This window comes from Lepisma saccharinum, chromosome 6 (genome assembly GCF_977018435.1).
Source record: "Lepisma saccharinum chromosome 6, izLepSacc3.1, whole genome shotgun sequence".
NCBI classification, from domain to species: Eukaryota; Metazoa; Arthropoda; class Insecta; order Zygentoma; family Lepismatidae; genus Lepisma; species Lepisma saccharinum.
Genome location: NC_139234.1, coordinates 93272480 through 93289016, shown reverse-complemented (window position 1 = coordinate 93289016; position 16537 = coordinate 93272480). Strand labels below are relative to the sequence as shown.

Here is a 16537-nt window from a genome sequence, read left to right as displayed (position 1 = left end):
TAAAGAGATAAAGTTAGCAAAGGGAAAACTAAATATGTGATTACAAGCCGAAACCAAGTGTTAGGTAATAATCAAAATCTAATTATTGATAACAACTAGTTTGAACCAGTTTCCAAATTCAAGTACTTAGGAGTAATACTAACAAATGAAAATGATATTAAAGAGGAAATAAACAGCAGGCTTAATTCAGGAAATGCATGTTGCTTTTCTCTTCTAAACTTTTGTCTTCTCGTTTAATATCTAAGAAACTAAAAGTTAAAATATACAAAACAGTAACATTGCCTGTATTATTATATGGATGCAAAACTAGGTCCCTTACATTGAAACAGGAACATAAATTGAGAGTATTTGAAAATAAGATCCTTAGGAAAATCTTTGGACCTAAAAGGGATGAGGAGACAGGTGAGTGGAGGTTACATAATTTGTATTCATGTCCAGATATTATTAGAATGCTTAGGTGGGCAGGCAATGTGACACGAATGGGAGAGGAAAGAAGAGATTACAGGATTCTTGTTGGGAAACTTGATGGTAAGAGACCAGTAGGAAGACGAAGATGGAGGGATAATGTTGAGATGGACCTAAAGGAAATCTGTAGGGATGGAAAAGAGTATATATATCTTGCTCAGGATAGGGACATGGCCTGTGTTGCTGGAGCGATGAACCTTCGGGTTAAAGAAGGCTAGAGAGTTCGTTCGTTAGTTAAAAGTTGCAATTTTTCACGTCTATGGAGAAAAATTCAAGCAGAATTCACACATAATTCATGGAGCCAATAATTGACGCAGAATTCCCGGAATTCCCCGGTGAGTAGCCAACCTGTTATTAGCACGCAATGTTAATTGGATATTATCCATTGTCTAGTGCTTTAAACTATGCTTATTATGGCACCACATTTCACATACATATTCAGGTGAACAATTCCAATTCCAGTAATTTGCTACACATGAAGTGTTCTAACCAACAACAGGGTGGCCACTCTAGGACCATGATCAAATTCAAGTAAAGGGTGGGCCATCTGGTGGTTTCTTTTTAAAGTACATGATATTTTGACACTGACAGCTCATTCGCGCTCAAAACCTTGATCGAAACACAGTAGCATATCTCCGCGGTACGAAATGAATAGTTTTACGCTGGAACAAAAGTGGGAAATATTGAAAATTTATTTCCAAAGTGCGAATGTTGAAAAGAAATTTCGGGCGAAATAATGCACCAACCGTGCCTGCTGTATGGAAGTTTGTGAATAAAGTTCGAGAGAGTGGCATGCTAAGTGATAACACAAGTTATCCTCATGTTCGTCCAGTGCGCTCAGTCCAGAATATTGCTGCTGTTGCTCAAAATGTGCACCGAAACCAGAGAACCTCAACTCGCCACAGATCTCGGCAACTGAACATTAGCCGCACTAGCCTCAGGAGAATTCTGCATAAAGATCTTGGATTATTCGCTTACAAGGTGCAACTTACTCAGGAATTGAAGCAAAATGACCACCCGCTTCGTTATCGCTTCTCTCTGTGGGTTTTAGAGCAGCTCGAATGTGACTTCGATTTTGCTAAAAAAAAATAATCTTTTCGGATGAGGCGCATTTCCATCTGGGTGGCTATGTCAACAGGCAAAACTGCCGTATTTGGGGCTCGGAAAATGCACATGTCATCGTAGGAAGGGCACTGCATCCTCCGCGTGCGACTGTTTGGTGTGGTTTGTGGAGTGGCGGCATTATTGGCCCATTTTACTTCAAAGATGAGGATGGCAACAACGTTACGGTCAACGGAGAGCACCATAGAGGCATGATAACCAATTTATTTTCCCAGCAATTGCTAACAGATGTGAGCGAGCTTTGGTTCCAGCACAATGGCGCTACATGCCACACAAGCTGTCCAACAATTGCTTTTTGCACACTCAGTTCAATGAGTGTGTAATCAGCCATTTTGGTGATGTTGCCTGGCCTCCGCGAAGCTGCGATTTGATGCCGTTGGACTTTTTATTTTTGTGGGGTGCCATTCAAGATCAAAGTTATGCTGACAATCCAGAAATGATTCAGGCACTTAAGCACAATATTGATCATGTTATTCGTGCAATAGAGCCACAAAAATTGGGTTGCCAGGATGGGCTACTGGCAAGCAAGCCACGGCATCCATTTGAATGAAATTATATTCCATAACTAATTGGAAGGTGAACTCTTGTCAATTAAGCAACAAACTTTGAAAAATAGTGCACGGCGTTTATTTTATTGCACTTTTAAAAAGAAACCAGCTAATGGCCCACCCTATATAATTCCCGGTTTTCAAGGATATATTTTAAAAAATTCAAGGGCACAAAACACATGCATTTAAAATACATAATTTAAGGTGCAGAGTTTACATTTGCCATTTCACACACTCAGATTCAAAATACATCTACAAACACAAGTTACAAATGTTACGGGATACACTAATTTATGAAAAATTGTTAATTGTTTGAGTATTTCAAACTCAAATTTACCCAGTCAACTTCAAGATATCTTAGTTTTCAAAGGACACTAACGATCGCTGCCTGAGAAAAATTTTGAATATGTTTTGGCCAGAACGGTAGAAGCGGCCCCGGCGCCTACCCAGCGTCGAATAACATGGGTACCTGGGGGAAACCCTGGGGGGTAAAGGCGGTCAGGGGCGTGATGCTGATCACATCACCCCCACTCACGACCGGATCAAGAAAGTGTGGGGCGTTACCCCCACACCCCCTATACGCCTTCATGGCGTGGTGCTATGCACAGGGGAGCACTTTACCTTTTTTTACCTTTTTTTGGCCAGAAGTGATTCAAAACCAAGAACTTTGGAGAAAATCTGGAGAAACCGAGGTGTCCATACAAATAAAGCAGCGAAAATGGAATTGGAAAAGGGCATATGTTGAGGAAGGAAAATGAGGCTGTCGAGAGAGAGGCACTAGACTGGAACTCTTTTCTTATCATTCCTCGATAAAAATAATGGCTAAACTGTGAAAAACTTGCTTCAGGGCATTAATAAATATGTATAAATTCTATTGGACTTGGAATAATAGAAGTCTAGGAAGAAAAAAATCATGCAGAATTCCCTGAACAACTTCGTGGTACCATATTCATTAACAAGTTATTTGAACATTGTTACCAAACATCAAATCATGGTTCAGAATGAATGTAGCACAAGAGACAGTCCTATTACTGATACCAACCAATGCTTGAAAATTGTAATAAATAAAAGTTGTTAGTAGGTGAGTATTGGTATTCCATACCAATTATAAGCATCAAAGTATGTAATCACAAAAAACAGTGTTTCCATGCAATATTGGTACAAAATAAACAAACTTTGGATTTTGAATAATTAGACTCATTGAAAGTGTTATGTGGAAATTTTGCGAACCCCACGAGAGAGTAAACTCCAAAAAAGTATTGGCTAGTATTGGTAAATAAAATCCATGATGCTTTCCGGTACCAATACCACTGTTATCGGCTCAGCTTTATACATAACTTTCAAAATACAATTTCTTCCTTACGTGGACCATCATCATTAATGTGATGTAGATCACACATGGAACCTTAAAATATCACACCGGGGAAGGGGTATTTTGTTAATAACTTAAAATATCACACCGGGAGAAGGGGTATTTTGTTAATAAAGTTTTAACATTGAATGCAACAAATTGGTCTCAAAACCTCTTACCTTTACCTTGAAAGCAAGACTAATTTCACTAGCTTGATTCCCAGGATATGTAAATTTGAAAATTCCGTTTGTAAATATTTTTTTTAAAAAAATCACTACAAGTAGGGCAAATTTTACTTTTATCCCAAACGATTCTAGGGGTTTCATAAAAAATGGACTCACATCCCCTTACAAAAAATGGTCAAAATTTGAGATCTAATTTGATGTGGAAATTGTACCTAGCTATATTATTTGTTTTAAATTTCTTACCAACTAAAATAATTCATTCAATTAAAAAGGGGTAAAATGTTATGACAGGAATAATTCAAACATATGCACAACCAAAAATTTGGTGTCACTCTAGGAGCACTGTTTTCTGGTTATCACTTGCCACAGTGGAGGGAATTAACAAAGCGTAGTTTTGTTTCTTTACACTTTGAATTCTAGTCTTGTAAATACACATACGAGGGTTCCAGCAAAAGTCATGGCAACTGTATTTTTTTTCAAAGTTAAACGATGCTACCACAATAACATTGTATGTCCCTGAGAACATGACACCCATAGTATATGGATACATCAATAGATGGCAGTGTGATGAACAGTTATTGTACAAAGGGCACTATGCCACGGCATGAACAGCATTGGTGTATCAAAATAGCAGTTCTTTGAGAAAAAAAATGTCACAGGAAGCTAGTGGAAACTGTAGGAGAACAGTGTCATACCGTAGTATGTGCCTCTTTTGTTCCTGTAATGTTCCTATGCTTTCAGACTTGTAAACACATGTGGCACGATGCTACTCGATTCCCTATCCCACACCTGGTACACTACATCTGCACTGTTCATACATTCCACAATACCATACACTGCCCCCTTCCATTTGTATATTTCAGATTTTCGTGCTGGTCCCGCATTTTCGTGAAAAAAAAAATGTTGCCATGACTTTTGCTGTAACCCTCGGATTAAGTTATCACTGCAGCAATCTCTTCAATTTTGTATTTTTCCTATAGCCCTAGAGAGAATTTTTGGGGGTTCAAAATTTCATAATAATATTGTGCGGTATGTTTCCAAGCACGTTTGATTGCTTCTTAACCCTAGTTGCCCTACAAGAAACTTACTTCCCTGAAGGGGGCCTACAAAGGCCACACTCCACACTCTTATTATCACTAACATTCAAGAAACCATTTTCATTTTGAATCACTGCTTCCTTTGTTGATTATACATGTGCAGTTATTTATTAATAACTATAATTACAAAATCTGCCATAATTAATAAAAGATAATAATCAATTATTGCACCAGTGTCACACACATATTTTACCATTCACTAAAACTCGCAAAAACCCATAATCATTTTTCATTAATGCATTTTTGTTTATAAAGGAGCAGTTGTTTATTAATTAGAATAATTACAAAAATTACCATCATTGTACACTGACTATAAGGTCAATCCATATGAAGTGGTACAACATGGTTGCTTAAGGTATATTTTTTGTGTGGTGTGAGCCTCATATGTTGACAGTTCAGAACCACTGTTATTTTATTTTTACTATCACAGATTTGAAGATGGTGGGAATTTTTTATCATGGCAGCATCATTTCCTCCATTCGGAAGCATGTAATGGCAGCATGTAACCATGCAATGTCGGTGGAGGGCCTGAAGTAGTATACCGTGATAGAGTTTCTAACCGCAGAAAATGTGCTACAAATTGACATTCATCTGAAACTGAAGGCATTTTATGGGGATGAATGCGTAGACATCAGTACTGTGCGATATTGGGCTGTTCATGCCCATAAAGAAAACCCCAGCGGAACACGATTCCGATGACCTCCATCAGTTGCAGTACGTGGCCTTCCACTCCATTCTCTCACATACGCTGAGAGTTCTTCATCTGGGGGTTTTATTTACGAGCATGAACAGCCCAATATCACATAGTACTGATGTCTATGCATTCATCCTTATAAAATGCCTTCAGTCTTACATCAATGTCAATTTGTAGTACAATTTCTGCGGTTAGAAACTCTATCACTGCACGCTATTTCAGGCGCTCCACAGACATTGCATGGTTACATGCTGCCATTTTCCTCGCTATAGTTCAGCACCCCCCCTGGCGAAAGTTTGAAACCTTCAATGGAGAAGCGGTAAAGTCTTATAAGTTCAATGTATGGTTGCTCAAAATCCAAAATGCGTTTACAAGGTATTTCAGGATTGTAATGTTGTTGTTAGAAATTCCAAATTACAGTTTCCAGAATTTTAACACAAAATGTTAATAAGAAATTAAATTAAGCAAATTTATTTAATGCAAAATATTGAAGTTTTCACGAGTTTTGTATCTCTTAAACCAATTGAATCTCACACTCAAAGTTTTACTGAAGTTACTTATCATGGAGTACTGTATGGTGAACAAATTTCAGATTTTTAAACAACTGCCCACCAGAGATATTTAACCCTAAACTTGGAATATTTTTTAACAAAAAGTACATGTTTATGACCCTGTAGAAAAAGAGGATTAAAGTCTCAAGCTTCAAATAATCTTGACACACACTATTGGTACACAGGCACTTGCACAAAAAAATTCAAGTGTTAAACAAACTGCCTTCCCCCTAAAAAAAAGTCCAAAAATGACATTTTGAGCAATTAGGATACACAATTTTGACCTTCAAATGTATTATGAAGGAATAATATTTAGAAAATTACAAACAAATATAATTGTAGCCTATAATGTGCTTAACAAGACAGATTTTGTCTTATTGTCCTAGGACTTACCAGAGCTGAGATAAAAAAATTGCCACTGATGCTTACGAATGGAGGAAATGACGCACGCCATGATAAAAAAATGCCCACCATCTTCAAATCGGTGATAGTAAAAATAAAATAACAGTTGTTCTGAACTGTCAATGTATGAGGCGCACACCACACAAAAAATATACTTTTTTAAAAATGGTCAAGCAACCATGTTGTACCAATTCATATGGATTGACCCTATATCGAACGACACACATTCAAAGATGGCACCTGAAATGCACACGAAGTGCATTTTCCCTCCTATTTATATTAATGTTTTATGAACAAAAGTAATACAGAAATATTGGGAACACCCTAGAGAACAATGTAATTTATTTTCAATTATTATATTAAAATTCTCAATTGAAAAGTCGTAAAAAATAGAGGTGGTGGGCCTGATAGTAAAACTGAGTGGAAAATGTAACAGCTAAAGGAGAAAAAAAAGTTTTTTGGTGCCACGGGTGGGACACAATAGAAAACAAAGATAAATCTAAAAGTTAAAATAAACAAACAATATATAAATACCTTCTACTTTAATTATGTATAATATTTGAATTTCTATTGAAAAGACAATTTTAGATTGTTCACTCATTTAATTTAAAAAATTGAGGTTCAGGGGCAGTTGCACATGGAATGCTCCCAATGTATGTAAATATTTTAAACAAGTATAGGATATATTAAGTTTCAAAATAATATTACTCACTTTCTTACAATACTGTACAATCCTTTCCCACTTCTCAAGGGCCTCCTGCTCTTCTATTTGGCGAAGGTTTTCCATCAGCTCACTCTCTTGCCTGATTTTGGCACTGGGAAGGATCGTAGGGGATTCTATCTTTAAGCTTCGGGAACTCTGACACATTTCACAAGTAAAAAAAGACATTTTGTTCTCATATGTACAAAATGCACAGTACCAAGTGGTTCGTTCACGTGGGCTCTTACTTCCTTGCGGACCTGATGCCGGCCAGACTTTTTGATTCTGGTTTATCCCGATGCTGTTAGATCTTGAAACTCCCGGCGAAACTTTTCTTGCCATATTTATCTGTTTTTGTTTTGGAATTGCACCACAATTAATTTTCAAAGCTGAAGGAGATCTTGTAGACATTCTTGATAAGGGCGAGGGACTCCTCAGACTCTCGTTTCCTGAACTCACTTTCTGAACTTCCAGCTTGGTTTTGCAGGCCATGCAAAAGTGGGCAGTCAGGGGATTCTTCAGTGTGCACTGAGGACATGTCCAAAATTCACCTTTCTTTAATGTAAAGTCCTCAATGATAGTTATACTTTTCAGTTTTGATCCACCGCACACAACACAAGCCATCGAAGATCCTCTGTTAACTAGCGTACACTTTTTGCACGTCCATTCTTGCTCTGTGCCATTTGTTGGCAATTCTGAAGACTGGGAATTGGAGATCATATCAGAAGACACAAACTGAAAATCATCATCTAAATCGTGTTCCATGGTAGCTAATGTAGGGGTGGGGGCTGCCAGGCAATCATCTTTACCTTCCTTACTTACGGGTGTATATCGTACACTGTCTTTTGTCACGGTGATCATGCTCGGTTCAGTGAGTGAAGGAGGTGACCGTGCAGAATTACAAATGTCACAATGGTCTGACCATAAGGGGTTATATGCGTAAGAACATTTCAGACACGTCCACATTCGATCAATTGTTGAATTTGAGTCACCATTGTGGTGTTTTGATGTATTAACCGATAGGTAATCTTGACTATAATTTAAATTTGCATGATCGCCTGGTTGAACTTTCTTTCCAAATTGTTTCAGTGGAAGAGGCAGTTTAAATTCACCTGGATCTGAAATGCCAACGTAAGAATATCTTAACCCATCTATATCATTAGATGTTAACTGGGAGTTTACGTTGCAATTATGCGATTGACTTACTTCAATAAGACTTCGTCTGTTTTTGTTAATGGCAGTAGAATCTGTTTCTGGAGATAGGTCACTACGCGAAGGGGCTATTTCAGAAAGTGAACGCCGATAGATTGGCCTTGGTTCGACAGAAGGTGACGATGACTTGTGAATGTTTGAACTTTCTTTTAACGTCTTAAACTGAGACAAAGTAGGTGTTTTCGGTGTTTTAGAATCAAGATCTTGCGTCAAAGGTTTTGTTTTTACTTCTGTGCTTCCCCATTTTGGTACAGTTATTACAATACCATTCCTTGGAAGAGTTGTTGGCAGTGGAGCATTGATGGAAGGAATACCAGACGTCTTGCATGGCGTATCGCATACCTCACAACTATCTCTGTTCATTGGATTATCCAAAGTACACCTATCGCAAGTCCACGACAACCCATTATTGGACTTACATTTACCCCCCGTACCATTGTAAGGACTCCTTTGCAATTTCAAATTATCGTCCGGTACGCTGGTTGGCCTACGAAATATGCCACCAGGAAAATATTTGGGAATGAGAGAATTCGTATTATCCAACCACAACCGTTGCACCACAGATCCATTTGACAGAGATCTGCTCACTTTTGATTTGACCCGTTCGTACACAGAAGGGTTTTGTCTTTTCGGAGAACGATTCTGAGGCACTTCTTGGTAATCTGCATGAGACAAAGAGGAATTCTTAGCATTTAGTTTATTCTGAACTGAAGTATCAAACGGTTGTATTTTTGAGCGAATAAAATTAGTTTCTTCGACGGGAGGAAGATTCTCAATGTTACCAGATATGCAATGTGAGTAGTGACCGGACCATTTATTTTGATCATCTTGACCGCAGGATGCACACACGCTCCCAACTTCGGTGTTTCTATTATTACAGTTAGCACATATCCACTGTGCATTGGAGCAACACCAATTGTCTACCATTTGATGGGGAGTCCCCCCGGCTGCCGAGACAGAGGTCATCAATTCGTGACTAGAGCAACTATTATGGCCAGCTTTATTGTCAGAGTCGCCACCATCGATGACAGCAAATCCGTGAGCACCATCACTGTCGCATGGACTGTTCTCTCCCTCATCCCTGTTTAAACCGCACACAATGCATTCCTGCGTTACTGTCACGTTTAAGAAATGACAAGAGCAGCAAACCCATGTTTGAACAAGGTTGGATATGCTAACAGACCGTGACAGTGAACATTTTTTGAACTGAAAGTAAAGCTGACGATGCCATGTTGCTACAATTACTTCTTCTAGAGTGTCTTTAGGATTCTCGTTTAATGCACTTAGCTCACCACAACTATTTCGAAATTCTTTATATATAATATTGGCACGATTACCAACACCAAAATTAAACCATTCTGTCCTCCAATCTACAGAATGTTGATTCTGCCAAGAGCAAGTAGGCCCAATTTTCTTGCACGACAACTCAAACTCGTACTCCAATTTTTTTATGTGATTGTATGAATTCTTACATGGCAACTTGTCTTGCGACCTGAAAAAAAAAGACAAACAAACATTAGGCATAAAATTATAAATTGTGTAGTATTCAATATTTACACTTATTATATGTGGTACAAATGGACATTCACAGTATTGTTTCAAGGGTTGGCCAAGCAAGGTAATTGTTTTCCAAGGAGGGGGGGAGGAGGAGGAGGCATATTTTTCGCCATAACAGTGATGCCACCTTAAAAAATACTGTTTCAGTCTGAAATTATCATGTTCCTTCAATGCACTTATAATAACTGACATAAATTACTGTGACCGAAAAGAAATTATGTGTGATATATACAATTTTTAGGTAGACATTCATTTTCGAGGGCCTTGTCCCCCTTCCAGATGTCCATGGTAGTACTTGAAAGTGTATTTCAAGTAGAAATATCTGATAGAAAATAATTATGTCAAAAGTGTTGCTACAGAGAAGGATCTGGATATCATATTTAATAAGAACCTTTCCTCTTTTGAGAAGAGACACAAAGGAGACCATGCATATCCTGATAGACTGAATTACAACTACAAAACACCTGCAAATGCCCATCCTTCTGAAAATGTTAAATACCCTGTCCGTATGATACAACAAATGGGAAACCATATAATTCCTGAATAAAATAGCTAATGGCAACATCAGAAGTGAACAACCGCCTTCTCCAGAAAATTCACTTTTGAGTGCCACCTCGCACCACCCAAAGCACTCAGCCTTTCCCTAGTCAGAAACCCAGAATATGCACCATTCAGCATTCCCTGTTCCATAGACTACCCAGTCAATTCAATAATTTACCAAACCAAATAAGACATTTGTGAAAGTCAGGCATGCTTTAGAAGGTTGTGTAAAAAAATGTGTAAGTCACTTAATTGCTTGCAAACTTTACTTTATTATTTTCTAGTGATCTAATTTACCAAAAATGTGTAGTGTTTAGTGTAGAAAGTTTACCGATTTCGATTTACTTACCGATAATTTTTTGAACAGATTCCGATACATAATAGAAATGGATGTTATTTTCAGCACCACAAAAATAAATTTGCCATAAAAATTGTTGTTTGCATGTTATATATATTGTAGCATGACGTGGGGTTTAGGTACAGGGTTCAAGATACGCTGGCCCATAGCTCAGTGAATGAAAAATTGACACTTCAAACTTGGGACTGGTTGGCTACTTCTACCCTGAGTGATGAATACAATGAAGGACATTGGGAGCTGGTGTTGGTCTCAACATCACCCACCTCTTGCTGTTCTGGTTAGCAACAGTTGTGAAGTAAAATGGCATCCTGAAATTGGTGGGAGGCAGCGGAGAGATCGCTGTCCTTGAAGTTGGGCAGCATGCAATTCAGCAGGCTGTCATTAGCTTGTTCCTGCTGGATGTGATTCTCCAGGTTGGCTCAATGGCTTCTTACCCCTGTTGAATCGGAAATGCTGTGATAGTGTCAAAGAATAGATGCCACCTCATAATGTCACTATCTCTCATCTACAGATGGTCAGTTGGGATATCCCTTGGTGGATATGGAGGGGCATTCACTGCAGAATGGGCCATTGTCTCACTGATTCTGCAGAACCAAGTGGAAATTTCACATCTGCTTGGTTCTGCATCCAGTCGAAGTCAGGGTGAATGAGCCTTCAGCTGGCGAGCTTCATCACGGTGGCCACTCTAGGACCATGATAAAATTCAATTATTATTCCCGGTTTTCAAGGCAAACTTTCCAAAAATTCAGGGAAACAAGCAGATGTTTTCTCTATTGCAATTTTACGTATTACTGCCCCTCACCACCCACACACAAATATATTAAAATTATAAAAAGTCTGTGAGAATCCAACTCATCCAAAAATTCTAATTCAATTCAATTAAAGGGTACATATATTTTAAATATTTAAGGTTTGGAGTTTACATTTTTCATTTCGCATATACAGACTCAAAATGCATCTACAAACACAAGCCACAAATGTTACGGGATATACTAATCTACGAAAAAATGTTAATTGTATATGAATTTCAATCTCAAATTTACTTAATCAACTTCAAGGTATCCTATCTTGCAATAATCTTCCAGAGTGTCGGATGAATTGTTCTGGAAAGGGCACTAACAAAGTAAATGGATCGAGAGAATTCTGTTAAATTTCCACGCAACTTTCTCTTCCTTCCTCAATAATAATAAAAGCTGAACTGTAAAAAAACTTGCCTCAGGGCATTTATAGATATGTATATATTAACAAAACTTCCAATTTTTCACATCTATGGAGAAAAATTCATGCATAATTCTTGGAATTCAAGGAATTCCCAGCAACTAGCATGGCAATTTTTTTTCAATAAACAAAGATTTTGAATTGTATGCTCCCAATTTCTTCATCAATATATTCTCAGACACTTAACCAGTACAGAAGCAGTTATTTGCATATTTGCAAATTTGAGAAGAACATGAATTCATGTTCTCACTACTGAAAAACTTAAGGCTGGCAGATACAACTTCGAAAAAACAAATTTTTAAAGCATTTCCTGATGTCACTAACGTGAAATTTTAAAATTTCGTATTTCCGCATACCCTTAGTGAATGAAGATAGAGGGTCTTAGAAAGTAATAGGATTTAACGATTAAATTGTACAACGCGGAAATACTAAATTTGAAGATTTCACATAAGTAATTTTAAACTGCATTTACTGCATCCATCATGAACTGCCTGATGTATTTATCCTTTTGTCACATATCCAACCAGCAACACTGAATACTATATTACACTAAATACTCATGCAGCAGGTTTGCCCAAATATTTTGAACCATTATAATACAGGCTTGGGTTGTCATTCTTCAATTTCCAGTACAACAACTGATCTTCACCAAGTGAAATAGTTGCTTCAACAATGTAATGTCCTATTTCAGTTGTAGGTGGATTATCTGCATAAGAGTTCGCAGATTTTGTCACAAAGATAAAGGTCCAGTTGTTTCTTGACATTATCTTGTTTGTGTATATCATATTTATGCATGTATAAAGAGCACGCTGGTTTTGATAAGGAAAGGGGGCAAAAAAATTACATCTCGCAGTACCAATCAGATTCAACAAAAGTCTTTCTTAGTTGTACATCATAAAGATGATGTTATGTGGACCAAGATGAAATATAGTCCTGTGTATTCAATAAGTCACTTACATGCACCCCCCCCCCCCCCTCCATATGTATAACTGCTGCTAACAAGATTGCAGCTCGAAAATTTGACAGTGGTGAGGCAAGTGTAAAAGAATAATGGAAGCAAGAAAAAAAGCTAAAGACAGCAATATCCAATTCTTGCTAAACACTCAAATACAATAGCCATAAAATACAAAAGGTACAAGTCAAGCACACCGCCCACACAATCACAGACACAAAAATCAACGAAACACACGTCATAATGCACTTCCCACATGAGCTAAACATCGATAGTGGACAGGCACACCACACATGGATTCCCTTACTACAACAGTTAGTGCTCGGAAATAGCAGATGACACAGACGCAGATGTACAGTTAACAACAGCGCACCTAGCGGCAGCCTGAGGACTATGAATAATAGAAGCACGACAAGCAACAGTACAACAAGTTCCAATGAGGATGGTGGCAGTGGCCACTGAAATTAATAGAACAAAGAAGAAAAAAACAGTTTTGCGGATAAAGTGAGTACTAATTTCTCTGTATTTATTTAAATATATATGATATTAAAATTTGAGGAGCTTTCAGACAAAAGTTACATGCAACAACCCACACATGTTGCTTGTTCCTCCATAAAGTGCATCCTGTCACGTCGATCTGTTGTTTGCGCATGTGCAGTAAACAGTAAATGCTTGCTTATAGACTGAAGGGCACAGTAGAAATAAGTTATAAAGGGTGTTCCGTACAGGATGCTGAATTTGAATCGAGTGCTATTGTTTTGTTTCAAGGTTGGCAGACCTGTTCTTACCAATGTTGGTATCTGTTGTCATGCAGATTAATGTAGCCTCAATTGTTTTGACTCATTAGTTGTGATTACGATATGGAACAGTTTACGATTGAGCAACGTGTTCTCATTGTGAAGACATTTCAAAAAACACCTAATGAGTCTACAGTTCACAGACTAATGTTGAAGTTTTGGTCAACTGGTTCAGTGTCAACGGTGAAACTGCATGGGTGGAATCGCTCGTCGGACAGAGCGTGAAATCCATTTGCTGAGAACGACTATGTGGAGTGGATTTTGGGCATGCAGACTCAGTAGGGGTGGACATATGCCTGACATTGTCTTTCATACGTAAATGGGAGATGTTACTGCTTACATATATGTGAAATATAACTATTTTCATGTAATTTTCCCTATTTTTATTTAATTTTCTAAATCTGCATCCTACAGGGAACACCCTACATAAGGGGCCCGTGTTGCTTGTTCTTTATCACTTCGGTGTGAACCCTCGCTGTCACTTATTGTTTTGGTCCAAGATTCCCATTACAGGTACCTGAAGATAAAAACTTGATTATTGAAATTGGCAAATACTCCATTCTATGTTGCACTAAGGACGTAGTACATTTATATCTCGAATTATCATGCCTCATCCTCACATGCTAAAGGAGGGATGGGACATTTTATACTGTGTGTATATCCTTGAAGTAATGCAACCCAATTTCTTGTTGTTTTTTCCACTGCTTACACTTAGTAGTTCCTCTCTGGGGTACTGAACCCCCCCCCCCTTTTCAAGAATTAAGTCAAACCCTTTTTAGTAGACAGATTTTGACGTTTTATGTAACATAAAAGTGGTTCTAGCATGCAGAAAACACAAATAACGGAGATATTTGATTCCAAAGTACTCCTATTCCGGACCACTTTCACAATTTATTTCTGTAAAAATCCCTTAACAGCAGCAAAAGTAACAATAAAGTTAAATTACTATTGCCACCAAACATAACCCTCCTAAATGTAGTGTATTTACGTATTATAAAACATTTTAAGCCTAACCTAACCATGAAAGCATTCCGCACTTATGTCGTAAGATGTAATACAGCGTTTGAGTTTGGTGAGATGAGTCGATCTGTAACAGCACTGAAACATCGTCTGCAGTAAATTTTGTGCACCTTGACATCACACCAGGATTGCCAACCTTTAATCCCTGATACTTGCAATAGTGCTCCAAGATACAAACCAGAAACACAAGGCCACATGTCAAATTCCATTCACATCTAATTGTCATTCTTCTCTCAAGTCACGACTTTCAAAACCACAAAACCATCCATAAAATCAATGCATAATTCCACAGATTCTAGTGATACTACAGGGAGAAAGTGACGATGAAAATGAACTAATAAATAGTACAACCAAAAACTATAACCCCGTCTAGTCCACTGCACTTTTTGACACTATGCAGTGCATGTGTATCCAGTGTCAGGTTGGTGCAAGGAAATGACGTTCAACCAACTAGACGGAAACCGGTGTTCAAGTTCATAAGATTCAACAAATGCCTGTCTGCTGCTTTAAACTGTCATTTGATTAGTTAGTGCTCACCACTTGATCATACACCTGTTCGGAAGGTAGTGCAGACACCAAACAGGGTCGTAAAACCATACACGGATAGGCAAGCATAGTTAAAATTTGGGGTTGTAGTAATGTCAGGAATGCATATTTAGTTTTTTAAGTATTCGAAACACAAAATCTTCCGGTAAATAATGAGCAATCGTGCATGTCTGTTCCGATCACGGACCACTCAATTTCACTTATTTTGCAATTTCTACATGTGACCCCCAAATTTTAACTTCAAATTCGTTATTAGGTCGTCTCAATTAGTGAGTATGCAAAATATTACAAAAATAGGTAGACATTCATTTTTCAGGGGGAATGTCCACCCCCCCCCCCCCCCGTTCATATTTATGCAGAGAGAACATGCTCTTGCTATAATATTGGACGACAATACTACTTTTCACTCTTTCAGGGTAGTCTGATGATTCGTGTATACATAGTTTCACTCACAATTTCCTTTCCCCCACTAAATCCAATTACAACCGTTCTACTGAATAAAGAATAGAAAGAGACATGCTTTGCTTTACTTTGCTTTTTGGTCCACTTTTGGCTAATTTGCGAAGATTGGGATGAGTGATGAAATTGATGTATGGACACTCACAAACATACATGTCCAGGGATTCAAACCCAAGACCCCTGGTATCGTAGTGTTATGTGCTAACCACTACATCATGAGGGCCGGCAGAAACAGACACAAATATGCTTTACTTTCATAACCATTTTGGTATTTTCATGCAAAAAACCCTCTAAACCTAAACAAAAATGAAATTGCTTCCATAAAATGCATGTGAATAATGCACATTGCTCTACAAGGATAATGCTTTTTAATTATGCCTATGTGCATTTAAAAATACGGCCAATTCATGATGTAGAAAAACTCTCACACACTAACAAAAAATATTGAGAGGAAGAAATGCTCTCTTGATACCTTCATAGGTGAAGAAAATGTGGTAGAAATATTGAACGCAGACATTTTCTTTTTCAACAATTATCTAGTACAAACTAACATGTGTAAAGAAGAGGAGGAGTGAATGTATCTTTCTCAAGATGTCACATGCTTAACTGGATGTAGACCAATACAAAAAAGACCGTGACTAAAATCTACCATAGATTGAATTCATACAATACTGATGCAAACAAATGTGAATTTTCATACCAACCACTTCAAAATTACGCCATTTATGCAGGGGTATATTTTACAGGTCAATATCAGCAAGCG

At 37.8% G+C, this 16537-nt stretch overlaps 1 protein-coding gene across 2 annotated transcripts in view; it reads right to left on the bottom strand.

Annotated features, from left to right (window-relative positions):
* LOC145988933 (calpain-D-like) overlaps positions 1-16537 on the bottom strand; it is an 85135-nt gene that overhangs the window by 66866 nt on the left and 1732 nt on the right. For both annotated transcript variants that reach the window (XR_014441801.1, XM_083124232.1), the window contains exon 2: positions 7128-9819. Coding sequence is in view for 1 of the 2 variants with exons in the window: in XM_083124232.1 (XP_082980358.1) it covers positions 7128-9819 (2692 nt within the window). In the remaining variant the exon portion in view is untranslated. The remainder of the gene's footprint in view (positions 1-7127; positions 9820-16537) is intronic.